This window comes from Phascolarctos cinereus, unplaced genomic scaffold, assembly GCF_003287225.1.
Source record: "Phascolarctos cinereus isolate Bilbo 61053 unplaced genomic scaffold, phaCin_HiC Scaffold_1;HRSCAF=81, whole genome shotgun sequence".
Lineage (NCBI taxonomy): Eukaryota > Metazoa > Chordata > Mammalia > Diprotodontia > Phascolarctidae > Phascolarctos > Phascolarctos cinereus.
The window spans coordinates 80,372,640-80,397,308 of NW_027555514.1; the positions used below are offsets into that span (position 1 = coordinate 80,372,640).

Sequence of the window (24,669 nt, forward strand, 5' to 3'; positions counted from 1 at the left end):
GCTAGTGATTTAGCCTCTCCTGTGAAAGCAACAGTTCTAGAGGATAAAGGATGTTTTGGTTTTTTCAGAATCTATTTGGGAGCATCAGATTTTCTGTGAAAATAAGCTGAATTAACATTAGTCTGTCACTCATATTTACCTTTTGGTTTTAAGTTGCTTTTTGCCTCTGTGCTGGGCTATAACAAGTAATGTCTTTTTGATATTTTGGTTGAACAGCTGAAACAATTGTGAATGTATTAGATTTCAAGAAAGATGTTGGCCTTTGGCATGGGATCTTGACGGTGAGTATGTGACCACCCCCTGCATGCCCCTTCTTTCCCCTGTCCTTCCCCAGCCTCATGTCTGTACATATTTAAAAATGTCCCTCCTTGAGGTTCTTAGAACCAGAAGGATGTTGGCTTGTGCTTGGATTCATAATAACATACTTTCCTTCATATTTTTAAGAAAGATAATTATTGCCTTTTAAAGGAAAATAAGACCCACATTGTCAGCTAGTTCAACTCCTTCCCAGGCAGTAAAACCAAGCTGGTTTCAGTGGCAACAGATTTTAGTCACTGACCCACATATTGAGATTACAGCTGCTGAGGGGAGCCTTTCTTACACCCATTTGTAGTTCAACAAATGAACATCCCCACCCCCTACCATGCTGTTTTTCAGAGCAGGAAATAATGTCATCCATTGCTTGTTTATATTCAGTTTACTTTCCCATGAATCTGTTTGGGATAAACTTTCCTTGATTCTTCCCTTATGCCATCTTAAAAAAAAAAGATTCTGTGTTTATGAATGTTGGAGGATCTAGTGTTCCATAATACTGAAGAGGGGGAAAAGGGAAAGAAAATGCCTAGCATTTAATTGCCCCATTTTCTGATGAAAACTCAGCATGAGTTGAACAGAAATATGTATCTTATTATTATGGATGTCAACCAATGGATGGTGACAGTTCCAGAATGAAAGTATGTTGGGAGAGAAATAAGCCTATTTATTTGTTTAGCTGGTAGCTTTTAAAAACATGTTTAGCATAACCACCCAGAAATCACTGCATGCCTGTTTCATGTCTAAGAATTTTCATTTCTTTCTTTCACCTGCCCCCCCCATTTTTTACAATTATTCCATGAAGAGTAGAGGATAAATAAAACAATAGGGTGAAGTTCATTGTCCAAGGCGTTCAACCAGAATTGATCCAAATAGTGGGAGGCAGAGTAGAAATTGTGCTGGACCTAAGAGTCAGGAGTGAATCCCACTTCAGACAACAACTCTGTGTGTGTGTGTGTGTGTGTGTGTGCGCGCACGCGCGCATGGGCAAGTCAGTGAACCTTTCCAAGTCTGTTTCTTCTTCTGAAAAATTGGGATAATATTTGTGCTATCTACCTCACAAGGTTTTCTGTGAGGCTCAAATAAGATAATGCTTGTAAAATTCTTTGCAAATCTCAAAGCACTATGTAATTGCCAGAGGTTGTTATCATATTATTATATCATATTATGATATTATTTTATTGCATTATGCAGGTGCCCAAACCAACCTTAGCTTACTTCTTTATTAACATGCTGTATTTCTCCTCTGGCTATAACATTAGTCAATAAGATTTAGTGGACTAATGAAAATAGCTCACTGTTTTACATGAGCATTGCATTCAATTCTTCATTATACGGTGTCCCAAAAGTCTTAGGGATACTCTAATATTTGGGTCACCCTGTATATAGGTGATTTGCTGTGGGCCCTTGGACAGGTCATCTTTTCTGAACTTCATTATCCCCATTTTTTACATGAGGAAATTAATAGACTACCAATCTCCCAGGGTTGTTGTGAGGATTCATTGAGATAATCTGTATAAGCCTTTGTAATGAGGCCGTTAGGTGACACAGTACAGAAAATTCTAGGCTTGGATTCAGGAAGCCCTGAATTCAAATACTGCCTCAGACACTTAATTAGCTATGACCCTAGACAAGTCACTTACCCTCTATCAGCCTCAGTTTCCTCATCTGTAAAAATAAGGAGGTTGAACCCAGTGACCTCTAAGCCCCTTCCAACTCTGTCTTTGATCCTATGATCTTGTGAACTTAAAAATGCCATATAAATAAATGAATCAGGAAATATCAGAGCTCTAAAGTACCTTACAAATGCAAGGTCGTTAATCTTCTTAATTTAACATTTGAGGCCCTGGAGGGCAAGTGACTTGGCCAAGATCATATAGTTATTGTTGTTGTTGTGGTCCACATTATGATTTATTTGGGGGAAATCTTGTTTTAATTTCTTTGTGACATTTTACCTACTTGGCTGAAGTCCATCACTGCCTCTGTTGATTATCACACTGAATGACAGCCTGTAGCGTAGCAGGAGCTAGAAGGAAAGGGAGTTTGAAATCTCTTCTGAATTACCTTTCCTCTGGCAGAGGGAAAGATAGTCTTCTTTAGGCCGGTACTTTGCATCCCTTTGAAAGAGGAAGTTCATTCTCAGCATAGGGAACAAAGAAGGGTTCAAATAGAAAGCCAGGGAGTCGAATAGTGAAATAGGGCAGCTCTCCAGTTGGTTATCAGTTGTAAGCATTGTGTGTATATAAATAAATATATATGGATAGATATAGCTAAACATAGCTATACATACAAATACACAAACATGCATATATATACACAAATATACATATGCATGTATGTATATGTCTATTAGATATATAGGGTATCCCAAAATAAGCTTAAAACTACACTAAGATTTTTTTGATATCCTCTATATATGTAGGATATATTTTGATATCCTCTATATATGTAATTTATTTCCCAAGTTGGTTTTATATAATATGATCACAATACAGCTTATTTTATGAGCTATGAATTTTCCCAATATGGCTCATGCATATTCAAATAAAAAGAAGAAAATAACATCTCATAGCAAAACACAAATTTGGGGGGAATTATATACTATTTCATACTATTCACATCTGTTCTCTAATTCCATTGGTGTAGGTAAGAGAGCCTGCCATATAGTAAACAGTTAAATACTGTATTTAAAAACAAGTCTGTTCTTTTAGTCATTAATTTTTTTTGGACTTGACATGTGATTTCATTAGTGTAGAGAACTCCCAATGAGGAAAAACCCCTTCTGAATGAAGTTGGGCACCAGCTTTTTGTGACTTAAAACCATAGATACTTGACTTCAATTTGCTATAAGGAAAATTCTCTCTCTCTGTCTCTCTCTCTCTCTCTCTGTCTCTCTCTCTCTGTCTCTCTGTCTTCTGTCTCTCTCTCTCTCTCTCCCTCTCTCCCTCCCTCCCTCTCTCCTCTCTCCCCCCTCCCTCTCTCCCACCAGCCCTCTCTCTCCCCTCTCTCTCCCTCTCCTCTCTTTCCCTTTCCTTCTTCCCCTCTCCCCCTCTCCTTCTCTCCCTCTCCCTTTCCTTTTCTCCTTCTCTCTCCTTCTCTCCCTCTTCCCTCCCCTCACATCATATGTAAGGCCACATATCCACTGACACAGCTGATTGGAGGACTGAAGAATTATCTGGATGATTGAAGCAAATCTCCCACTCCTTCTCCACTCCTTAGGGTTATATTTAATTAAAGGCATAATGCCAGAATGCTTAGGGGGTTGAGAAATAGAGCTCATTAGATAAAGGTAGTGGAGGTCAAGCTTCAAGTATGTGAAAGGCTATATTATAAAAAGGATGATAACCTCCTCTCCTAAAGGAGGAAAAAAGAATGGGGCTTAAATATCATCAAGAGGAATTTGAGTTAGACCTGTGGCATAAAAGACCAGATTACCTTTTGGCAGTCTTTTTCAGTCCCAAGAGTGTCTAAAGGGATTAACAAAAAGATGTTCGCAGATGGTCTCAGGGCCTCTAGAGGAATCAACAAGATGTTTACTCTGGGGAAAACTTGAGGCTCAAAAAACTTGAGCATAGCAGAGTCGAAGAGCACAGAATATGGAGTCAAAGGACTAGGTTCATATTCTAGCTCTACTACCTGTGTCATTGACCTTGTACAAGCCCTTGTTTTGAAGATTGTTGCAGACTCATAACAGGCTGGATCAGAGAAAAAACCCCTGAATGAGATTTTCATCAGCACTTTGGGGAACTCAACATCCTCATTTATAAATTAAGGGGATTGAATTAATTGATCTCTAAGGTTCCTTCCAGCTGTAAGTCCTAGTAGTTTGGGAACCCACTACAAGATAAATTTCCCACCAGGTGTTTAAGTTGTTCTTCCTACAAAGTCCTGGCATGTTTATCACGCCAATATGGTGGGTCTTCTCTGGTTATTAATGTTTTGAAGACAGCATGTGTGCATTTCCATGTGAATTTATTTCATTTTTATTCCAGAGTGTCATGAATATGATGCATGTGATCAGTATCCCATATTCCTTAATGAAAGTGAACCCCCTTTCCTGGATACAGAAGGTCTGCCAATACAAAGGTAAGGACCTGAGACCTTCAGTTCAATCAGAGATGTTACAAGGAGATGTCTGTTTGATTTCCACAGAATTTCTGTGCAGTCAATAATTGCTATTACACAGTTAGTCATAATGCCCCATTCCCTGCTGTTCTATTCTTGGAACATGTAGCCTGATCCAGGGCAGCTTCCTACTTTTTCATTAACATTTTTTTTTTCAGCCAAAGTGGCTTGTGTCAAATCCAGGGACATGCATTGGGCACTAGTTGCACATCGCGATCAAAGAGATATCAATCTCTCTTCTCTCCGTATGCTGATAGTTGCTGATGGAGCAAACCCCTGTAAGTAATGTCCTCAAAATTCTTCCCTCAGGAACAAAACGTCCAGTAGAGATTCTCATATTCTATGGGCAATGCCACTTTCAGTGTTGTTTTGTATTTTTAGTCCTTATCTGGTTAAGAAGCAAAACTTCCAAATACTAACCAGACAAGTTGATTGCAAGGTTTCTTGGGATACAAATTGTTTTTTGAATTTTTCTTGAGCAAATCTTGCAACAAACTTAGTCTCTATAACATAAGCTATAATAAACCAAGTTTTTTTCTACTTTGGAAACAACATATAAACATTAAAACAAAGTGTTGTGCCTTTACTTTTACACAAGATACAAATGCTTTCAAGACTCTTAAATGGAATGAGGCACAGGGCACGTACATTATTAATTGTGAATGGTGGCTTAAAGAAGATCGAAGAGGGTAAGAAAAATGTCTAAGCAACCTGCTATGAGAAATTTGAGGAAGAAAAGATCACTTTCGGTTATGGAGCTAAGGAATGACTTAATGGAGGAGATATTGTCTTAGTTGGGCCTTGAAGGAAGGGAAGGGCTTCAGAAGATGGAGGTGGTAGAGATGAAGAGTCCATCATAGACACTGAGCCCATTCTGAACAAAGAAAGCAAAGAGATAGAAGGGGGCTACACAGAAATAGGGAAATGTGTGGAGAATAATTCAGTTTGACTGAAATGGAGAGTGTGTGAATTTAAATGATATGAAAAAAAGGCTGGAACAAGAGGGATGAAAGCAGATTATGGAGGGCTTGAATGCAGGACTTGGAGGTTTATGTATTAATAGGTAAACAGTAGGGAGTTTTTCAAGATTTTTTAGTAGAGGGGTGATATAATCAAAGGAATATATTAAGATTATTTGGGTAGCAGTATGAAAGTTTGATGGGAGTGTAGATAATCTGGAGGCAACAAGACCAATCAGAAATTATCAAGCTAGTCTAGATAATAGGATAAGCACTTGAACTAGGATGGTCATGGTGGGAGTAGGAAAGAGGGCATAAATGTGTAAGATATGGTATTTCTAAGGTACAAGTTACAAGACTTGGCAACTAATTGGATTAAAGGGGGGGAAAAGAGGGAAGAGACAGGTAACTTCATAGTTATGATTTTAGCTGACTAGGTGATGATGGTCAACAAAATCAACATCAAGAAAAATAAAGAAGTAAAAGTTTAATGGGGAAATTGAGAAATTTCAGATATGTTACTTTGAGATGTCCCTGGGATATCCAGCAGGCAGATGAAAATATAGAATTGGAGCTCTGGAGAGAGATTAAAGGTAGAGATATAGATCTAGAAATGATCTGCATAGAAGTAAAAATGTAAGCCATCGGAGTGGCTATAATCACCCAGCCAAACAATATCTAGAGAGAAGATGGCTAAGGATAAAACCTTGGACAACATGTTTATGGGAAGGGACAGACTGATAAACCAGAAAAGAAGTCAGAGAAGGAATGGTCAGAAAAATGGGAGGAAAACCACAAGACTGTCATGTTCAAGGGTGGATATGATATAAGGAAGAAGGAAGTAAACAACCATGTAAAATGCTGCTAGGAGAACCAGCTAATGAGAATGACACAGGGAGGGGGAAAAAAGAAAACAACCTTTAGTGATAAGATCATTAGTGACCTTGTAAGGAAGTCTTTCTAGAGTGGTAGAGACAGAAATCACATTGCAAGGATGAATTGCTGATGGTGAAGTGGAGGCTGTGAGTACAAACTTCTGTTCTTTCCAGAAGCTGGTCACTTAAGGAGAGGGAGGACGGTAGCCTAGGTCACATTTTAGATTCAAAGACAGGGTTTGTGATTGGTTGGTTTATTTGAAATGTAGAGGAAAATGGAGCAGCATTTTAGACCATGGAAAAAGGAGCTTGTTGGTAGGGAGAAAATGAAGATTCATGAGAGAGCAGGTCTTATTGTTGGGGCAGGATTATAGAGGAGCAGAAGAGAATGGCACTTTGGGTAGAGGGAGAGGTATGAGCTCCAGCAAGAAGGAGGGCCATCTTTTCCCCTCACATTGGAGGGACTGAGGAAAAGAGAGGAGAAGGCATTGAGAGATTTAGAGGTGTGTAGTCAGAGAGTCTGAGAGTTACACATGGGATGGCCTCAAACATTCCAAAGGGAAACTAAGCTTTAAGTACTAAGCTATAAGATGTTTTTATGTAAATAAAACCCATGTAATAAAACCTATATAAATAAACATTTTAAGGAATATTTTCTCCATTTAATTTTGAAGAGGCTTTGATTCAGATCTGCTCCTCCCTTACAATGTGCTTATTAAAATTGCCAGACCAATTTCTTGACAAAAAATGAAAATATCAATCAGGAAAAAATATGATGAGGATATAGATGGAAACAGTCTACTTTTCAATCCATGAGTCATGGCCCCTTTTACTGTTGAATTTTGAAAAGGTGTTATTTCTTACTGTCAAATACATAGTACAATGTTATGAGAGGAGGCATTTTTTTTCCTTATCTAATTCCTTTTGTACCTCAATCTCACCATCTTAAAATCCTATATCATGATATATTTTAATATATAAATCATGTTACTTCAGTGGTCTGATTTTTTTTCTTTCTCTGAATTTTCCACTCCAGGGTCTATTTCTTCTTGTGATGCATTTCTCAATGTCTTCCAAAGTAAAGGCTTACGACAGGAGGTCATTTGTCCCTGTGCTAGCTCACCAGAGGCTCTCACTGTGGCCATCCGAAGGTATCGGGTTACATTAATTAAAGCAGACAGCTTGTAGAACAAGCATGATGAAGTAGCTAACTCAACTGTAAGCCCCCAAATCATATCAGTGTTAATGCTCTGCCTGTAGAAGACAAAATGAGATTCATCATTTTCAGGACCAAGTAATGGCTGGAGACTTGTCTGTGGTTACCAGGTGGGGTTGATTTTAGAGTTAGCAAAATGTTGTATTGCTGAGTCATTATCCAATGTAGGGAATCTGAGGATTTGCATAATGCCAAAGCCTTGCCATAAACAAAGCAAAGCAGAAAAAAGAATATTCACAAGTAGCTGTGAATTAATTTGTGCCACATACAACTTGCTTCTTCTCTTCCACAACAAAGTCAACATATTATTATAGAGCTGTCCTAATGATCTGTATTTCCTACTGACCTTCCTTCTGTTCTTTTCTGTGCATCTTAACAGCTTTTTCAATGTCCTTCTTCCTTTTCTGCAGAAATGAATGTTGCTTTCATTATGTTATTGTGGTTATTATGTTAACTGTTTCCCTCATTATGTTACTTTGATGCACATCGGTTCAAAGAGCCTTTCCCTAGTTTTTCTGAATTCTTTATATTTTCAGTTTATTATGGCACAATAATATTCCATTTCATTCTTCCACCACAATTTTTCATTCATTCCTTCATTGATGGGTGTCTTATTTTTGTTCCAGTCTTTGCTACTAGAAAAAAAATACTGATGTGTGTGTGTGTGTGTGTGTGTGTGTGTGTGTGTGTGTTTGTATAATATGTATGAAACCTTCCTATTCTCTTAAAACTCCTTGGAGATATATGCCAAATAGTGGTGTTTCTGGATCAGAGAGTATGCCCATGTTAGTGGCTTTTTAGTATAATTCTAAATTGTTTTCCAGAATTGTTGAACCATTGCCCAGCTGCACCAACGCTATTTGTCTTCACCCAGCTCTTCCAACATTTATCATTTTCATCTTCTGTCATCTTTCCCCATCTGGTGGGTGCGAGATGAAAACTCTACCTTTAAATTTTTTTTATTTTTTATTATTAATGATTTGAAGCTTTCTTTCATATAGTCATTGATAGTTTACATTTCTTTATGAGAAAAAAAAATGTGTTCATTACCTCTGATCACTTATCTTTCTACTGGAGAATAACTTTTATTCTTATAAATGCTTTGGTTTTTTTGTACAAAGTTACCAAACAGTTTATTTTCTGACATCTGCTGTCCATTAATTTGGGGGGAAGAGGGAAGGAAATAAATGTTGAATACTTTAGGCCCAAGCATTTTACATGAAGTTGTTATGCTGTCTTCAACTCTGCCCTCTGGAATACTGCACTGAACACATTTTGAAAAATGCTGATTTTTGGAGCAACAGAGCAGCTTGATAACACATCAAAGAGAGGCCTGGTCTGTGATAAGCATATTTTCTCTCAGCATGGGCATTAAATCTCCCAGGGTGCTTTTACTAAGTCTAAGCATTATTCTCAGTGTCCTTGGTCATAAGTCACCCTATCACCACTGCCTTCTTCCTAGTGGTCTAGCATGAAGGGAGGTAGCTTTTTAAGTGCTTTGGGAAGGAGGTGGCTAAGGTTTTATTATGCTCAGGATGAGGAAAAGATAGAGTCCTATAACCATAAGTAAAAATAGAAACACCCCCAAACATTAAATCATCACTGTCGCTTAAATAGCTTCAGTTGTCAATTATCCCAGATGCCAAATACCCAGATAGCCCTTGGTTATCCATACTAATGAGGGGAAAGGAGCATGTGAAAGATTCAGTCACTATTTTTGTTTGGGTCTTGAATGTTTACTATAACTTGCCTTCACCTGAGCAGCAATTTTCCTTCCTAGTTATATTTTATTTAGGCTAATAAGATCATGCAAGAAGAAAAGCTGACATAAGAAAGCCCAGTTTACAGAAGAGAGAAATTAAGGGAGATGATTTGCATGACTAAAGGATTCTACTTCACAAAAGATTCACTGGAAGAGCCCTTTCCAATAATATCTCTTCTAGGGATAACTGTTGGTTTGCAGACTGCTCTTTCTTAACAAGAGAGGCAGAGGGCTGGAATAATTTATACTGATGGTTAACAGGAAAGGAATATCCCCAATAATGATGCAACATCTTTGCTACCTCCATGTAAATCAATGAGAAAATATGAATATATTTACTAAAATTCAGTATGCACTTAATTTTTAGGGACATAGTATATGAAGTGAGGAACCATTTTACAATTAACACTTCATTATAATAATATGAAATAATAATGAAGGAGAGCTGGAGATTAGGCAAACCCATAGTCCTTTCTTTGGTCTTACAATGCAGGAAGTGTGAAGTGGTTTGGTTATGTGTAGATCTGTAGCAGTTTTACTTTTCTGTTAGCCAGTAAGTGTTTATTAAACAAATATTATGTGCCAGGCACTGTGCTTGGAGACGCAAAGCAAAAGACAGTCCTTGCTCCTAAGGAGCTCAAAGTCTAATGTTAGAGGTAGCCTGAAAATAACTCTATACAAACAAGATTTATTTTAGGACAAATTGGAGATAATTAGCAGAGAAAATGCACTAGCATTGAGGGGGAATCAGTGAGGGCTCCTATAGGAGATGGGTTTTTACCTGAGACTTGAAGAAAATCAGGAAAGCCAAGAGGCAGCGGCAGAGACAGAGAATTCCATGTCTGGAGGACAGCCAGTGAAAATACTCACAGCTAGGAGACAGAGCTTCTTATTCGAGGAACAATGAGGAGGCCAGTCTCACTGGGCCACCATGGACTTGGAGGAAAGTAAAGTATAAGAAGATCAGAAAGGTAAAAGAGGCCAGGTAGTAAAGGGCTTTGAAAGCCCTATTACATTTTGTTTTGGCAAACAAAAATAATTTGTTCCCCTTAAAAATAGAAGAGAAGCAATGTGGTATAGTGGAAAAAGAGCCAGCCTTGGAGTCCTGAAGACATGAGTTCAGGTCCTGTTTTCTGACATATTCTACCAGTTTCCCAATGGTTGCTGATCTGCAGTAGTAGAGAAAGTTTCCTAACCAGTATTTCCTTATATCAATGAAGTCACAAGCTTATACTAACTTATGGGAGGAGGAATTAGCCTCTCAGCAGCTGGCTACCAAGGGGAAACCAACCTTGGATTAATAGTTGATCGTGCATAATTTACAAAGTGAATAATCAAGGGCTTACTGTGATTTAGATTTCCATTCATTAGACTCACAGAGGGAAAAGAAAGTTGGCTTAGAGTGTGCCAATATCAACTTGTTTTGTTATTAAATAGTTTTTCAGTCATGTCTGATTCTTCATGACCCCATTTGGGGTTTTCTTGGCAGAGATACTGGAGTGGTTTGCCATTTTCTTCTCCCTGTTCATTGTGCAGATGAGGAAACTAAGGCAAACAAGGTTAAGTGACTTGCCCAGGGTCACACAGCTAGTAAGTGTCTGAGGCCAAATTTGAATTCGAGAGGATGAATGAATCTTCCCAACTCCAGGCCTGGCACTTCATCTGCTGTGCCGCCTAGCTGTCCCACTGGTGTCAACTAGAGAGTAGAAAAAAGAAAGAGTAAAAAAGAGAGCCAGCCAAATGGTGAATAATCAAGATGTCTTTCAACAAATAGTTACTGAACAACAGTTATTGATTGTGTACTATAAGGGACACAGTGGGGGAGATAAGAAAAAAAGTCTTACAGTGCTTCTGGGAGACAAGATTTAGCACAAGAAATAGAAAATTGTGAATGACACTAAATTGCCAGTCATGGAGGGAGTCTAGGATATGTTCTCTGTGAGCCCATAATTGAGAGCTGCCAGGGTAGTTTCAGGGTTCCTTCAATTGTATGATGCTCCTTTAGAGATGAGGGTGCAACACACTTGGAGATGTGATTTCCTCTATCACTGTCAAGCAGTCAGTCTGAGCCCACAGACCCACTAAATAAAATGGAATTCACTTTATTGCAGACATGCTAACAGAGGAAATGAAGTAACACAGGATAAAAACAAAGTGTGCTAAGTAGCTAAACACATTACCTCTTGCAGTCCCTTTAGTGAATATGGCTTTTATTCTTTGAGTATTTCATGCTATTCCCGTGCATTCTTGTTATTTTCCCATGTACTGTGAGTGGGACTTAAGAAGCCAGAGTAACACAGCCATAGTCTTTCTACCTGTTTCCCGGGTAACCAGCAAAAAAGCCTCTGAGCCAGGTTATAGTCAATGGAAGGAAATAAGCAAACGTCCCTGCAGAGCGTTGTCTCAATACATTATAGCTGTTGGTGTTACAAAAAGAGCTGATGGAAATAGTAGATGATGGAATACCAGTGTGACCATGATCGCATCTTAACTGAATTTGTGTGAGGCAACAGTTTGTCCCAGACATAACTTCCACTTTTCTTGCTCGTATTCCTGCCTTTCCATCTTAATCCAAAGCATCTTCCATCCATTATGTGGAATACTAACTAGGAAGCTATGCAATGCTGTCATACCCTGTGCCCTCCTTTTTTTTTATTTTGCAAAGCTCTTCATAGCATTTGTGGAGTTTTTCATTCAAGGTTCTTTTCTAACAAGCCCCATACATCTTATGTGACTTCATCTTGCTTTCATCCAGTCTGCAGGTTAAAAAATAATAATACAGCTAGTATTTATATGGCACCTGAAGGTTTGCAAAGTGCTTCGCATGGCTTATTTGATCTAGTGGAAAACAGTAACACTAGACAGAGAGCTGGCAGACCTGGGTTCTAGGACAAGGTGTGCAACTGGGCAAATCAGTCCAACCAAACAGGAAGAGAACCAGGAGAAAGCATTGTCACAGAAACTGAGAAGGTATTTACAAGGAGAAGGTAGTGGCAGATGTCACAGAAAGGCCATGGAAGATAAAAGATGTAAAAAAAAAAGGCATTAAATTTAGCAATTAGGAGAACAGGGGTGACCTGGGAGATAGCAGTTTCAGTAGAGTGGTAGGAATAGAAGCCAGATTGTACAGGGTTCAAGGACTAAGTCTTGAAGAAATTGGGGCAGCAAGTGCAAACCACTCTTTCTAGAGTTTGTTGGTGAAAGGGGTGAGGATGTGAGTTTGAAGAGGTACCAGGGTTGAGTGAATACTTGGGCTTTTAAAAAGAATTTTTTCCGCTTAGAATAGAAAGGGCTCACTGAGATTGATCAAAAGGAGACAACCATTAGAGAGAGAATGAAAATAAGAGAGTAAATGATCATTTAGATTTCATGAATTTGTCATTGATCCAATCAGTAGAATTTCATGAATGAGAGAGGGCAAAGGTACCAGTAATTTGATTCAATTTAGCAAGCATTCATGAAGCACCTACGTGCCAGATTCTGTGCTAACTTTTGAGAATATAGAAATCAGCCGTTGCCCTCAAGCTTATGTTCTCCTGGAGGAAGACACATAAACAGATAAGTCAATACAAAATATAAACAAATACGAAAGAATTTGTTTTCTGGAAGGGAGTGCTAATAGCTGGGGTGGGGCGGTGTGCAGAAAGGTGGCATGTAGGAGGTGGCCCTCAGCCTTGAGGGAGCAGAGAATTCTAAGATGCTGAGATGAGACATTAGTGGGCACTCCCACTCTGGGTCTGAGGGGCTCTGATCTGCTTAGCCTCTAACCCCTCAGTGCCACTTTTTTATTCTCTTTCTTACCTCACATCCTTTTTTATTCTTTGGGGGAAAAAGCTAACCTGTGCCCTCCCTTTTTAAATGTTAACAACCAAAAGCAGCAGGTTAATGCTTGAGAGTTTCGACCTACCTTAATAAGCCACAATAAGGGAATAGAAATTCACCTGTTTCACCTGGGGTGGCATTGTATGCATGAAACAAGTGGCCCCTGGTTGTGAGTTTATATCTGAAACCTAGTGTCATGGACTCAATTAACTGGATTAGCCTCTGGTAACAGACAATGCAATCCATCAGAAAGTGTGCCCAGCCCACTAAGAAAAACAGTGCTAAGCTTTCCAGTCTCCTCAGGCTGCTGACATGTTATAAGGGTCATTTTTGCTTTGTCCTCCCTTTGCTAAAACTGAAGACCTTTAAAAGGTTTTCACTTCTTTTCATCTGGCCTTGAAGCTTCTAGGTTGGCTACTCTAAGATGAAAAATGGAAGGGCTGCCAGCAGTTCTCCAGGCACCCCTTGCCTTGTTATATACTGTCATTTAAGAGTTGATGATGATGGCATGGACTACAGTGGGACTTTCCTGAGTATGGTGCAGAAACTTTGGGAGGCTCCTGGTAGCTCCTGTGGTCCTGAGGACCATACCAGTGATGTAAGGGGAACAATCCTTCTGTGATGCTTGAATTTTAAAAAATAAGGGGTGTAGGCAGCAAAAAAGCAGTGAACTACATTGTAATTTCAAACCATTTCGTGTCACATCCCCAATTACTTTTTTATAAAATTAATTTGCACTGCTATCTTTTGTTTTTACATCTCCTTCATTTCCCAGTATAGCCTTCTTTTGCTCCCTTTCAGAAAGAGCCACCCTTTAGAATAAAGAATAAAAGCGAGAGATAAACAAAAACAAAATAGTTGAGCAGTGCTCAGATATTAAACAACGTACAGCATTCCATACCCATAGCCCTCCTGCTATGCAAAGATGGCAGAGACAACACTCTTCTTAGGGGCAAAGCTTTGCATTGCTATTTTACAGCTCGTAGTTTCAGCTGTTTTCTTGTTGTTCCGTCCATTTACATGTTTCTTCCAGTATTTCATTACACTACAGTACCACAACTTATTTAACCATTTCTCTCCTCTTGGACTTTTAGGTTGCTTCCAATTTCTTTGCAATTGTGTCAAACACTGCTATGAAAATTGTGTGTGTGTGATGGCAACGTGCATGAAAAAAGCCACACTTACTATGAAACAACAACAGCAACCTCATAAGTGCAAACTGAATAACAAATTTTCCAGCTACCATTTGGGGTTTAAAATTCTCTGTGTCTTAACCTCCAAACTGAGCTGGTGGAGTACTAAATTCCTTTCCCACCTTTTTAAAAGAGACAGAAAATTGAAATGGAATAAATGGGGCCAAAGAAGGGAAAACAGGCCCTTGGTTTTAAAACCAGATAGGCATTGCTCCTTGATAAGGTCTCAGATGGCTTAGGCTGAAGGATTTCATTAGTTTGAGTATTATAATCTTAGGGAAACACATGGCCTCTGTCTGTCAGTACAGCCTGCACATGAGTTTATAAATAGATGTAAAAATAAAATGTTAAAGTGTGGTAAGATCTGGACATCTTCTTAGTATTAGCCTAGCAGTAACATGCCTAAGAAGTACCTCAAAATGTACACTGGGCATTATGAATGTTAAAAAAAACAACCACGTTGCAGTATAATCTACAGGAGTTAGCCAACTCTTTGTTTTTAGAAAAGACTTGGAGTCATTCATTATTATTATTATATTGTCACAGCAAGACAGTAGTGAGAATTTTATGGACACCATGGACTGGCTCTATTGTATGACCAATGGCAAATATTTATTAAATGCATATACAATTCTGAGGCACTGGACTAACTGGTGGGGTTCATGGGGTGGTTGAACATACTCAGAGCAAGATAAATAGTTTCATGGGGGAAAAAAAACTTGGTCAAATAGCATTTTTTCTTCTTTTTTAAAATTAGTATCATTTGTTTTTCTCTCATTTTCATTTCCCAGTGTGTTCACCCTTCCCAAACTAGAGACATTGCTTATAACAAATATCTTTTAAAATTAAAGAGAAAAAAAAAAGTTCAACAAATCTAATTAACACATCAAAGGAGTCCAACAATATGCAGTATCCCACACCCACAGTTTTTGTTCTTGTTGTTCAATCATTTATCAGTCTCATATGATTCTTTGTGACCCCATTTCAGGTTTTCTTGGCAAAGATACTGAAGTGGTTTGCCATTTCCTTCTCTAGCTTGTTTTACAGATGAGGAAACTAAGGCAAACAGGATTAAATGTCTTATCCAGGATCACAGAGCTAGTAAGTATCTGAGGCTGGATTTGAACTCAGGAAGATGAGTCTTCCTGATTCCTGGCCTGGCACTCTATCCACTGTGCCACCTAATACCCACAGTTACACAGAATAAAGAAGGTAGGGAAGCATGTTCTCATCTCTTCTTCAGGACCAAAGTCGGTCATTATAATTACATAGTATTCAGTTTTGTTTATTTTGTTATTGTTCTTTCCTTTTACATTCTTGTAGTCATTTTATGTGTTGTTTTTCTGGTTCTTCTCTTTGCATCAGTTCATATAAATCATCCCATGCTTCTCTTCTGCATGGCCCTTGTAGCTGAAATATTATATTCATCATGTTATGTTTGCAGCATGACTAGTGTTTCTGGAGCCATGCAGCACTGTAGATGCTTTCGTCACATTTATGTCAACTTGTCCATTAAGTCAGTCAGTCATCTAGTATCTATCAACTTGTCCATGAAGTCAATCAATTTTTGTTAACTTGGCCAGTCAGTCATTCAGTATTTATTAAATACCTGCTTTGTGCTAGGTACCAAATATACAAAGACAAAAATAAAACTCTCTCTTCTCTCAAGTAGCTTACATTCTATGTAAGAAACAACATATACATAGAATTGTGTGCACAATAAATATGAGGTCATTCTGAGATAGGGGCAATAATAGCAGCTCTCCTGAGATAGTTCTGCCTGTTCCAGCACATAATAGCACACTGTTCTGATGACTTATCACTGTACGTTGCCATACTATTAGAGTACTAGTGTCTGATGTTTGTGTATATCTGTTCTTTGCTGTTCCCCCAATGAGACTAATATCCTTCTCTTGCCTTCCTATCAGTTCTCTTGCCTCTAGGAAAGACAGTCATCTCCTTTCTTTTATTGTTACTACTACTGCTTAGTAGTAGTAGTAGTAGTAGTAGTAGTAGTAGTAGTAGTAGTAGTAGTAGTAGTAGTAGTAGTAGTAGTAGTAGTAGTAGTAGTAGTGGTAGTAGTAGTGGTAGTAGTAGTAGTAGCAGGAGCCACCGCCCCAGCATATTTGTAACGCTTTAAGGTTTGCAAAGTATTTTGTAAATAGTATCTTATCCTCACAACAGTCTTGGAAGGTGGGTGCAGTTATTATCCATGTTTTATAGCAAACTGAAGCAAACAGAGGTTCAGTGATTTGCCCAGGGTCACACAAATAGTAAGGCATTTGAATTCAGATTTAAATTCAGGTCTCCCTGACCGCAGGTCTAGTGTTCTATCCACATGTAACCTACTATCTAGACTTTAACACAGAAAGTATGTGTCCTTAGAAGCTGTAGAAACAGTACCTTCTAGGAGGATGTGTGATGGATCAGCTCCTCAAGTGGTTTGACTCAGACTGAAATTGTAATTGCTAACACTTCATTAGTGACAAGAAGGAGGTTCCCAACTTCTCTAGATCTCCAGTTACAAGTTAACCCCCCAACACAAAGCCACAAGTCTCTTGTTCCAGAGGAGTCATTGAGAGTGAGCAAAGCATTGAAAAATGCTGAGTCTTTCAAGACCCTAGGCACCTCCCTTGAAATTAAAGCTTTCAAAATAAGGCAGTAGCATCAATGGCTGCATATTCTCTCCATCTTTGGGAACCAAATGTAACACCATGGATTTTAAGCTTCCAACATCAATATTGTCTATAAAAGGAAAAGCAAAACCAAGTTAGACTTGGGGAATTGCCAAAGAAGCTATTTACTGAGATGATCCCGGCCAGCCTTTCCTATGTTGCATGTTTCATCTTTTTGTTAATTGGGCATCTCCTAAGTCATTGGATAGATACAAAACCTAAGAGGTCTCAGTGAGGATGATTTTTGGAATTCTCCACATGCAGAGTGGCTTCAGACAGAAGCATGCAGAATATACTTGTGACCTCATCCAATCATCCATTTAGAGTTAAAAGTGACCTTGGAAACCATCATAGCAAACCCCTGTCTTTTACAGATGAGGAGACTGAGGCACAAGGAGTGTAAGTGCCCATGGTCCCATGGTTAGTAAGTGACTTCGGAGGCATTTGAATCCAGGTCTTCCTGGCTCCAAGGTCTGTGCTCTGTCTACTATGCCTTGCTGCCATGCTGAATTATTCTAGTCTACCTAAACCAAACCTTTAAGCTGTCCTATCTATCTATATTTTTAGTCTGTCTTTGTGTGTGCTTGTATGTCTACTAATGCATATCTAAGATGAAATCTATCCTAGTGGATAGACAACCAGCCTTGGAGTAAGGAAGACCTAGGTTCATCCACTGCTTCTGAGAATAATGTCTGTGTGACCCTGGGCAAGTCAATTCATAGTGTCCCTAGGCAACTCTGTAAGATAATAGGTTGCAGAACAGTGGCTGGTCTACCTGGGTAGAGGGAATTTTCTTATTGCTAATTTCTGAAATCACAGATCTAGATATATACACACATGTGTATGTGTATGTATATATACATAGTATGTATTGTGTATAATACATATATACAATATATAGGTATATAGCATATATTGTACATATCTGTAATATATACATATATGTATATATACACAAACCCATATACACAACACATACTTTTGTATACATATATGTGTATATGTATATGTGTGTGTGCACACACACACACAAACACACACAATGCGGAGATGTGGTTTTATTCTATTGGTGATTGGTGATTCCCTACACAAAGGCATACTTTAACCCCTCCATAATCTAATAAATTATCTTAGAGATTTATTATGATTGAAAAATTATCCCTTGGTCAATCTGATAATGAGCCTCCCGGAATTCAGATTTCTTGGTTCTTGAACAGTAAACACATTCCTCCTCCCTGGGCCTGTACTTGAAGCCTTTCCATTTTGGTAAAGCTGACAGAACATACGTTCTCCTAATATAGTCTTGGAGATTCCAAAGCCACTTTCATCCAAGAATGAAGCATTGGATTAGAACTTGAGTAATTGACATAGCATGTGTGTATGCAATTATCTGTTTTTCACTTCTAAAATTTTACTTTCCACAATAAATTCACCTTAGGATGCAAAGATTACTTTGCTTTAATTCATAATAATAATAAATACAAAATTACTTTGTTAAACTACATAAAACAGCAGCTGCCATAATAATAACACCAATAATTAGCATTTATATAACACTTTACAATACAATACAACATATAGATTAGGCATCTGGTGAGTACTTTGAGACAGCTGCCCATGCTGAGTCAGGATTGATGTTCTTCTCTGGGAATCATTACTCATCTGCACTGGCGTTAAGCATGGTCTGTGTCCTTGGGCCAGCGTTATTCTACCTTCTTGATTTCACAAGCATAAGCTGAAGAGTATTCTTAAGGAATAAAAATTTCCATGCTTATAATATTTCAATTGAAGCAATTTGTAAGAATTAACATACCATGACGTCTATGTGCAAGAGAATTTGTCAGTTTTTTTAAATAATAATTCACATTTATATGGTGTTCCATGTTTTACAAAGTGTTCTATGTATATTATTTCAGTTGATGCTCATGATAACTCTATGATGAAAGTAATATTATTATCCCCCACTTTATAGGTGAGCAAACTGAGGTTGAGAGTGGTAAGGAACCTAAGCCAGGATCACATAGCTCTCTAGGAGAATCTGAGGTGGGATTCAAACCCAGACCTTCCTGACTCCAGCATCATACCCACTACCACATTTAAAATGAGCGTGATGTTATAGGGAGACAATAAATCAGAAAAAAAAAAGACAGCGGCAGGTCATGTATTCATTTATCCTAGACAATCCCAAAGGCAGACAAACTGGACACAAAATTATGGCACCCACCAAAATGGATACATATATTTGTTGCTGTTCAGTTGTTTTAGTTCTGTCCAACACTTTGTGACCCCATTTGAAGTGCTGTTGGCAAAGATACTGGAGTGGTTTGGCATTTCCTTCTCCAGCTTATTTTACAGATGAGGAAACTGAGGCAAACAGGGTTAAGTGACTTGCCCAGTAGCTAGTAAGTGTCTGAGGCCAGATTTGAATTCAGGAGCATGAGTCTTCCTGACTTCAGGCTTAGGACTCAATCCACTCTGCCACAGAGGGTGGATAGCAGAAGTGAAAAATTAGAGGCAAGGGACTCCAATTAGCGGGCAGTTGAAATGTCCCAGGAAGGAATTGATGAGGGCATGGACTAGGGTGGCAGCCATGTAAGTGGAGATAAAAGGTGAATTATGAGGGTTGATATGAACATAGAATCCACAAGGCTTGGAGAGATGTAGTGAGGGGAGAGGCAAAGATGACTCTGCAGTTGTGAACCTGGATGACAAGAAGGAAGGTAATTCCCCTTTACACAAACAGGAAAGTTACAAAGATCTCTGGGGACAAAGATGATGAGTTCTATTTTGTTCATCTCTACTCTAAAACATTTGTTTATAGGACGTCTCAGGGGAGATGTTTGGTAGACAGTTGGTAATGTGTCCCTACGCCTAGTTTAGGGATCTTATCTGCTGAGAGCTGAATCTTTAGATTTGGGAGTCATCTGCCTGGAGATGTTAATTGAACCCATAGAAACTGATGAGCTCACAAAAAGAAAGAAGAGAGAAGGAGAAGAGGGCCCAAGGTAGAACTCTACCTATGAAAAGGAGGTGGAGCATGGATAATGATCCAGCAAAAGAAACTGGGAAGTGGCCAAACAAGGACAGAGATCTATGAGATGACATACTATGGAGAGACGTCCAGAAAGATAGGGACTGAGATGAAAAAAAAATGCGAATTTAGCAATAAAGAGATCATTGGTGACCTTGGAGAGCCATTTCTGTTTGGCATTTAAAGTGTTCCACACCTGGCCCCTTCTAGCCTTTTACACTTCACTCTCCTGCCTGCGTTCTATGATCCGGTCATGGTGGCCTGTCTGGTGCTCCTGGCACACAACAGTTCATTTCCCATCTCCTTGCATTTGCAAGACTCCTCTTCATGCCTTTTTTTCTCTCTTTCCTCACCTCTATCTCTTCGAATCCCAGGCTTCCTTCAAGACAGCCCAGTTGCCCTCTTCTGCTGGCCTGTCCCAGTCCCTCCCAAGTGCTAGAGCTTTCTGGTCTAAAGTCACCTTCTTGAATGCATCCTATGTGTGTCTGTATAGTGTCCCCCTTAAAATATAAGCTCCTTGAGATCAGCAACTGTTTTTATCTTTCATTGTATCTCTAGCACTTAGCAAATCATATGTGCTTAATGAATGCCAACTGATTGATTTGATTGAGATTGAGGTCTGATTACAAATGGCTGGGAAGTGAGAGCGAGATGAGAAGTTGAAGACGATGAGTATAGATGGGCTTTCTAGACTAATGTGAAAGGGAAGAGACATGGGAATGTGAGTGTAAATGTGTAGGTAAAAACACAAGCACATATAAATAATTGAGGAGGTGATAGGGTCAAGTGAAGGGTTTTTTTTGTTGTGTTTTGTTTTATAGGGTAGAGGAGCACTGGGCTTGTTTGTAGACATCAGAGTAAAGTTTGTGGATAAAGAAAGATTGAAGATTAAAGAGAAAGTGATGATCAAAGGTGCAAGCTACTGGAGGAGATGGGAACCAAGGGTATAAGTAGAGGGGTCGGCTCTGGCAAGGAGAAAGCCTGCCTCTTCCTTAGAAACTGAAACAAAAGAGGAGAGCCTGGGGGAGTGGTAGCTAGGGGAATGCTCAATAGCCACAAGAGAAAGCTTTCCAGTTGTAGATCCCCATAGCTGAATATTAGCTGTGACAGCAAAGTCATGAAACTGATTTCCACAAATCTCACGTGGAAATTAATCTCATTACCACTACACCTTCTACTTCTCTTCCAAGTTGAGGTTAGGGGTAGATAGGATCATCTCTGTGGGACTGTGCTTAGAAAAGATTGGATCACCAAACCTCTTCCAATGGTGGATGATGATTATAATGATGACTGGAGCAACAGGACTTTGCTGGAATATATGTGTGTGTGTGTGTGTGTGTGTGTGTATGTGTATATATATATATATATATATATATATATACATATGTACATATACATACATACATACATATATGTGTGTGTGTGTATATATATGTATATGTATAGCAGTGCTTGCTGGTATTCAGGCTTAGCATCAAGGAGACAATCACTTGGGCAGTCAATTTGGAAGGAGCCCAGTTTTTGGATCACTTCCATCATCATTGATCCAAACAGAGAGCAAAACTTTTAAGACCAAATGACATCTCAGGAGTAGGCTCATGGCGTGAGAAGCTTAAGATTTTTCCAACCCAACTGATCCACAGAGCAGGGAATGAAATTTGTGGGTTGGGTGGAAGAGCTATTCCTACCCCCAATGGGACGTAAAATTGAACATTAGAATTGTCCAAAGGATGTCTTGGGGGTGGGGTGGGGCTTATAATCTCTGTTTTATTTTTAAAAAATAGTTACATGTTTTACATATTTATTTTTAACATTCCTTTTGAAAAATGTTGAGTTCTGAATTTTCTCCCTCATTCCCATCCCTCTTCCATCCATTGGGAAGGCAAGAAAAGTCATAGCAATTTGTGTGAAGGACTTTTAATCAGACTTCCCAAGGGCAGGAGTATGTGTAACCTGCTTTTATACCTCTTCTGACACCCTTTTTGCCTACTGCTGTGTTGTGCTCTCTGTGAACAGCTTCTTGAAGGGTATGACAGAAATGGGCTAGCTTAATAGCTAAAGTGCTGGACTTGGAGTTAGGTAGGCCTGGGTTCAGAGATCTGATTCTTAACACCTACTTGAACTATGAGCTGGACTAGTTGTCTTTAAAATCCTGCTAAGCTCAAATCTGTGATCATATGATTCTAGGATGGCATTTTATTTATCTGATAAATATTGGCAAGGGGCAAAAAATGAAGAAGAAACTAAAGAGACTGTTTACAAATGACATGAAAGGTATAGATTTCAAGGTGCTAAATAAAATCAAGACTGACAGCTTAATGTTAGCTGTTAAAGATAGTACTTGAGTGAATTGATTCACCTGGGTTTTGATAAAGCCATGTCAAAAAGGACCAATTTTTTTTTGATTCGTTAATTTCTTTAAACATGTATTTTGCTAATCCTTGGTGGGCAGAGGTTGTGGTGAATGGTGAATGCTTTTTTGTAACTGGATGTACAATTTAGACTTTCCCATTGTATTGAGATCTCCCTTTGGTATAATTTGGCACACTTTCCAGTAGTAGATTTGAATAGCCATAGTCTCTTTATTTAGATTGGAAATCTTGTTAGTAATGAAAAAGGCTTTTTTCCTGAGGCAGCTAGGTGCAGTCGATGAAGCACTGGGCCTGGACTCAGGAAGATCTGAATTCAAATCTGGCCTCAGACATTTACTAGCTCTGTGTCCCTGGGCAAGTCACTTAACCTCTGCTTGCCTCGGGATCCTCAACTGTAAAATGGGGACAATAATAGCACTACTTCCCAAGGTTGTTGTGAAGATCAAATTAGATAATACTTATAAAGTGCTGAGCAATGCCTAGCATATAATAAATACTTGATAAATTCTTCCTTTTTTCTTCCCTTCCTTTCTTTCTTTACCTCCTTCCCTTCTCCCTTCTTTGCTTCATTCTTTTCTTCCAAAACCTTCTTTTCTAATCTCTCACATTTTTTAAATCATCTTACTCTGGCTTTCTCTATCAAGATAGGTTAGATGACCTCTAAAGTGCGTTCCAAATCCTAAAATTCCATAAGATTAGAACAAAACTTCTGCCACCTCCCAATTTCATTTTGTCTCCAGGCTCAGGTAGAAGTCAGGAAACATACAAATTGGGAAACAAATTCAATTACATTCTCCATAACTGGCTCATCATGAACCATTATTGTCATATAGAAACAATATGGTTAATGGAAAGAAGCAACTGATTTTTACTGGAGTCAAATCCATTGAATTTACTGCTTACTATGTGACCTTGGGTGAGTCATGTTGCCTCTGGGCCTCAGTTCACTCATCTATTAGAGAAGGATTGGACTAGAGCATCTCAATGGTCCTTATGCTAAACTTCTCTGAACCTGTTGCCTCATCTCTAAAATATTAAATAGAGATAAAGCCCTAGCTAACTCAAGGGGTTTATGGTAAGGAAAATACTTTGTAACCTTACTACATTATATAAATGTGAGTTATTTTTATAGTTACCATTCAGTTCCCTTCAATAAATTTATTGTTTATTAAGTGGGCAAGGTACTGGATCTCAAAGGCTAAGTAAAACAGTCCATGTCCTCAATGAGTTTGCATTCTATGGAGTATAACTTAAATTCACTTTAGAATATTTAACTTTTAAAACCACAAATGCGTATTCAAGTCACACTGTACTTTTGAACTAAGAGCTTGTTTTTCTCCATTCACTGAATATAATATTAAAGACTTGAAGTGAAGCCTGAATATATGAGGTCAGAGGCTACGCTATTAAGTAAAACTAGCTTTCACCCACTCTATTAAAACGATTATGTTTTAAAGGGCGAGTAGGAAAAGGTTAATCATTGTCACTCTGGCTGCACATTTCAGCACTTGGAGCAGACTCAGCTGTTGCATGTTGAGTCCAATTCTGCTGGAGGCATTGCAACTCACATTTTATTGATTTGTTAAAAAGCAAATGAGACACACAATCTCTATAAAGAAAATCAAATACATTTGACCAATGAGTTATGTATATGCCTCTGTCAAAGGCAAGTTCCTTAGATGAGGTTAATTGCTTTTTATCTCTTGTTAAAAAGGGTGCTGGGACTGGAATTGTCAGGCAATTTGGTGTACCCTCTGCTACCACTGGCAATCCACATGGCATATTGTGTTAGGGGCAAATGACTGTGTCCTCATAATCAGGTGGAGAATTAGCATTCATTAAGTGACTTGGTGGAAGTGGTGAGGCTGCTTTCTTGGTGTTTATTTTTCCTTTATTGAGGGAGAGAGAGAAAGAGAGAGAGAGAACAAACATCATTGATTTCATCTGTGTGGGGTATTCTTGTTATGGAAACTTTCTCTATTCAATGCAGATCAATGATTTGTCCGACAGTTATGTGCTTAGAGCATTGTACCATCCCCTTTAAGGTTACCTTCTGTCATCTCTGTATTGTCTTATATGTTCTGATTTATATATGTGGTCTTCTCTTGTTAAAATGTAAGCTCCTTGAGGACAGAAACTGTTTTTTCCTATTTCTTTGTATCTTCAGCACTTAGCACAATGTTAGAACAGTCGTGTTAAACTCAAATAGAAATAAATCACTTCTGGCCACAACTTTGACTTAGAAAACTACAGATAAACATTGCCTGAGTTGTGCTATATTTTATTTATTTTGTTAAACATTTCCCAATTACATTTTGATGTCATTC

General features: G+C 38.6%; 1 protein-coding gene across 4 annotated transcripts in view; it reads left to right on the forward strand.

Moving 5' to 3' along the window:
• DIP2C (disco interacting protein 2 homolog C) overlaps window positions 1-24,669 on the forward strand; it is a 592,419-nt gene that overhangs the window by 433,293 nt on the left and 134,457 nt on the right. For all 4 annotated transcript variants that reach the window (XM_020990358.2, XM_078152493.1, XM_078152501.1 and 1 more), the window contains 4 exons: window positions 217-281; window positions 4,305-4,398; window positions 4,596-4,715; window positions 7,308-7,422. In XM_020990358.2, the coding sequence (XP_020846017.1) occupies window positions 217-281; window positions 4,305-4,398; window positions 4,596-4,715; window positions 7,308-7,422 (394 nt within the window). The remainder of the gene's footprint in view (window positions 1-216; window positions 282-4,304; window positions 4,399-4,595; window positions 4,716-7,307; window positions 7,423-24,669) is intronic.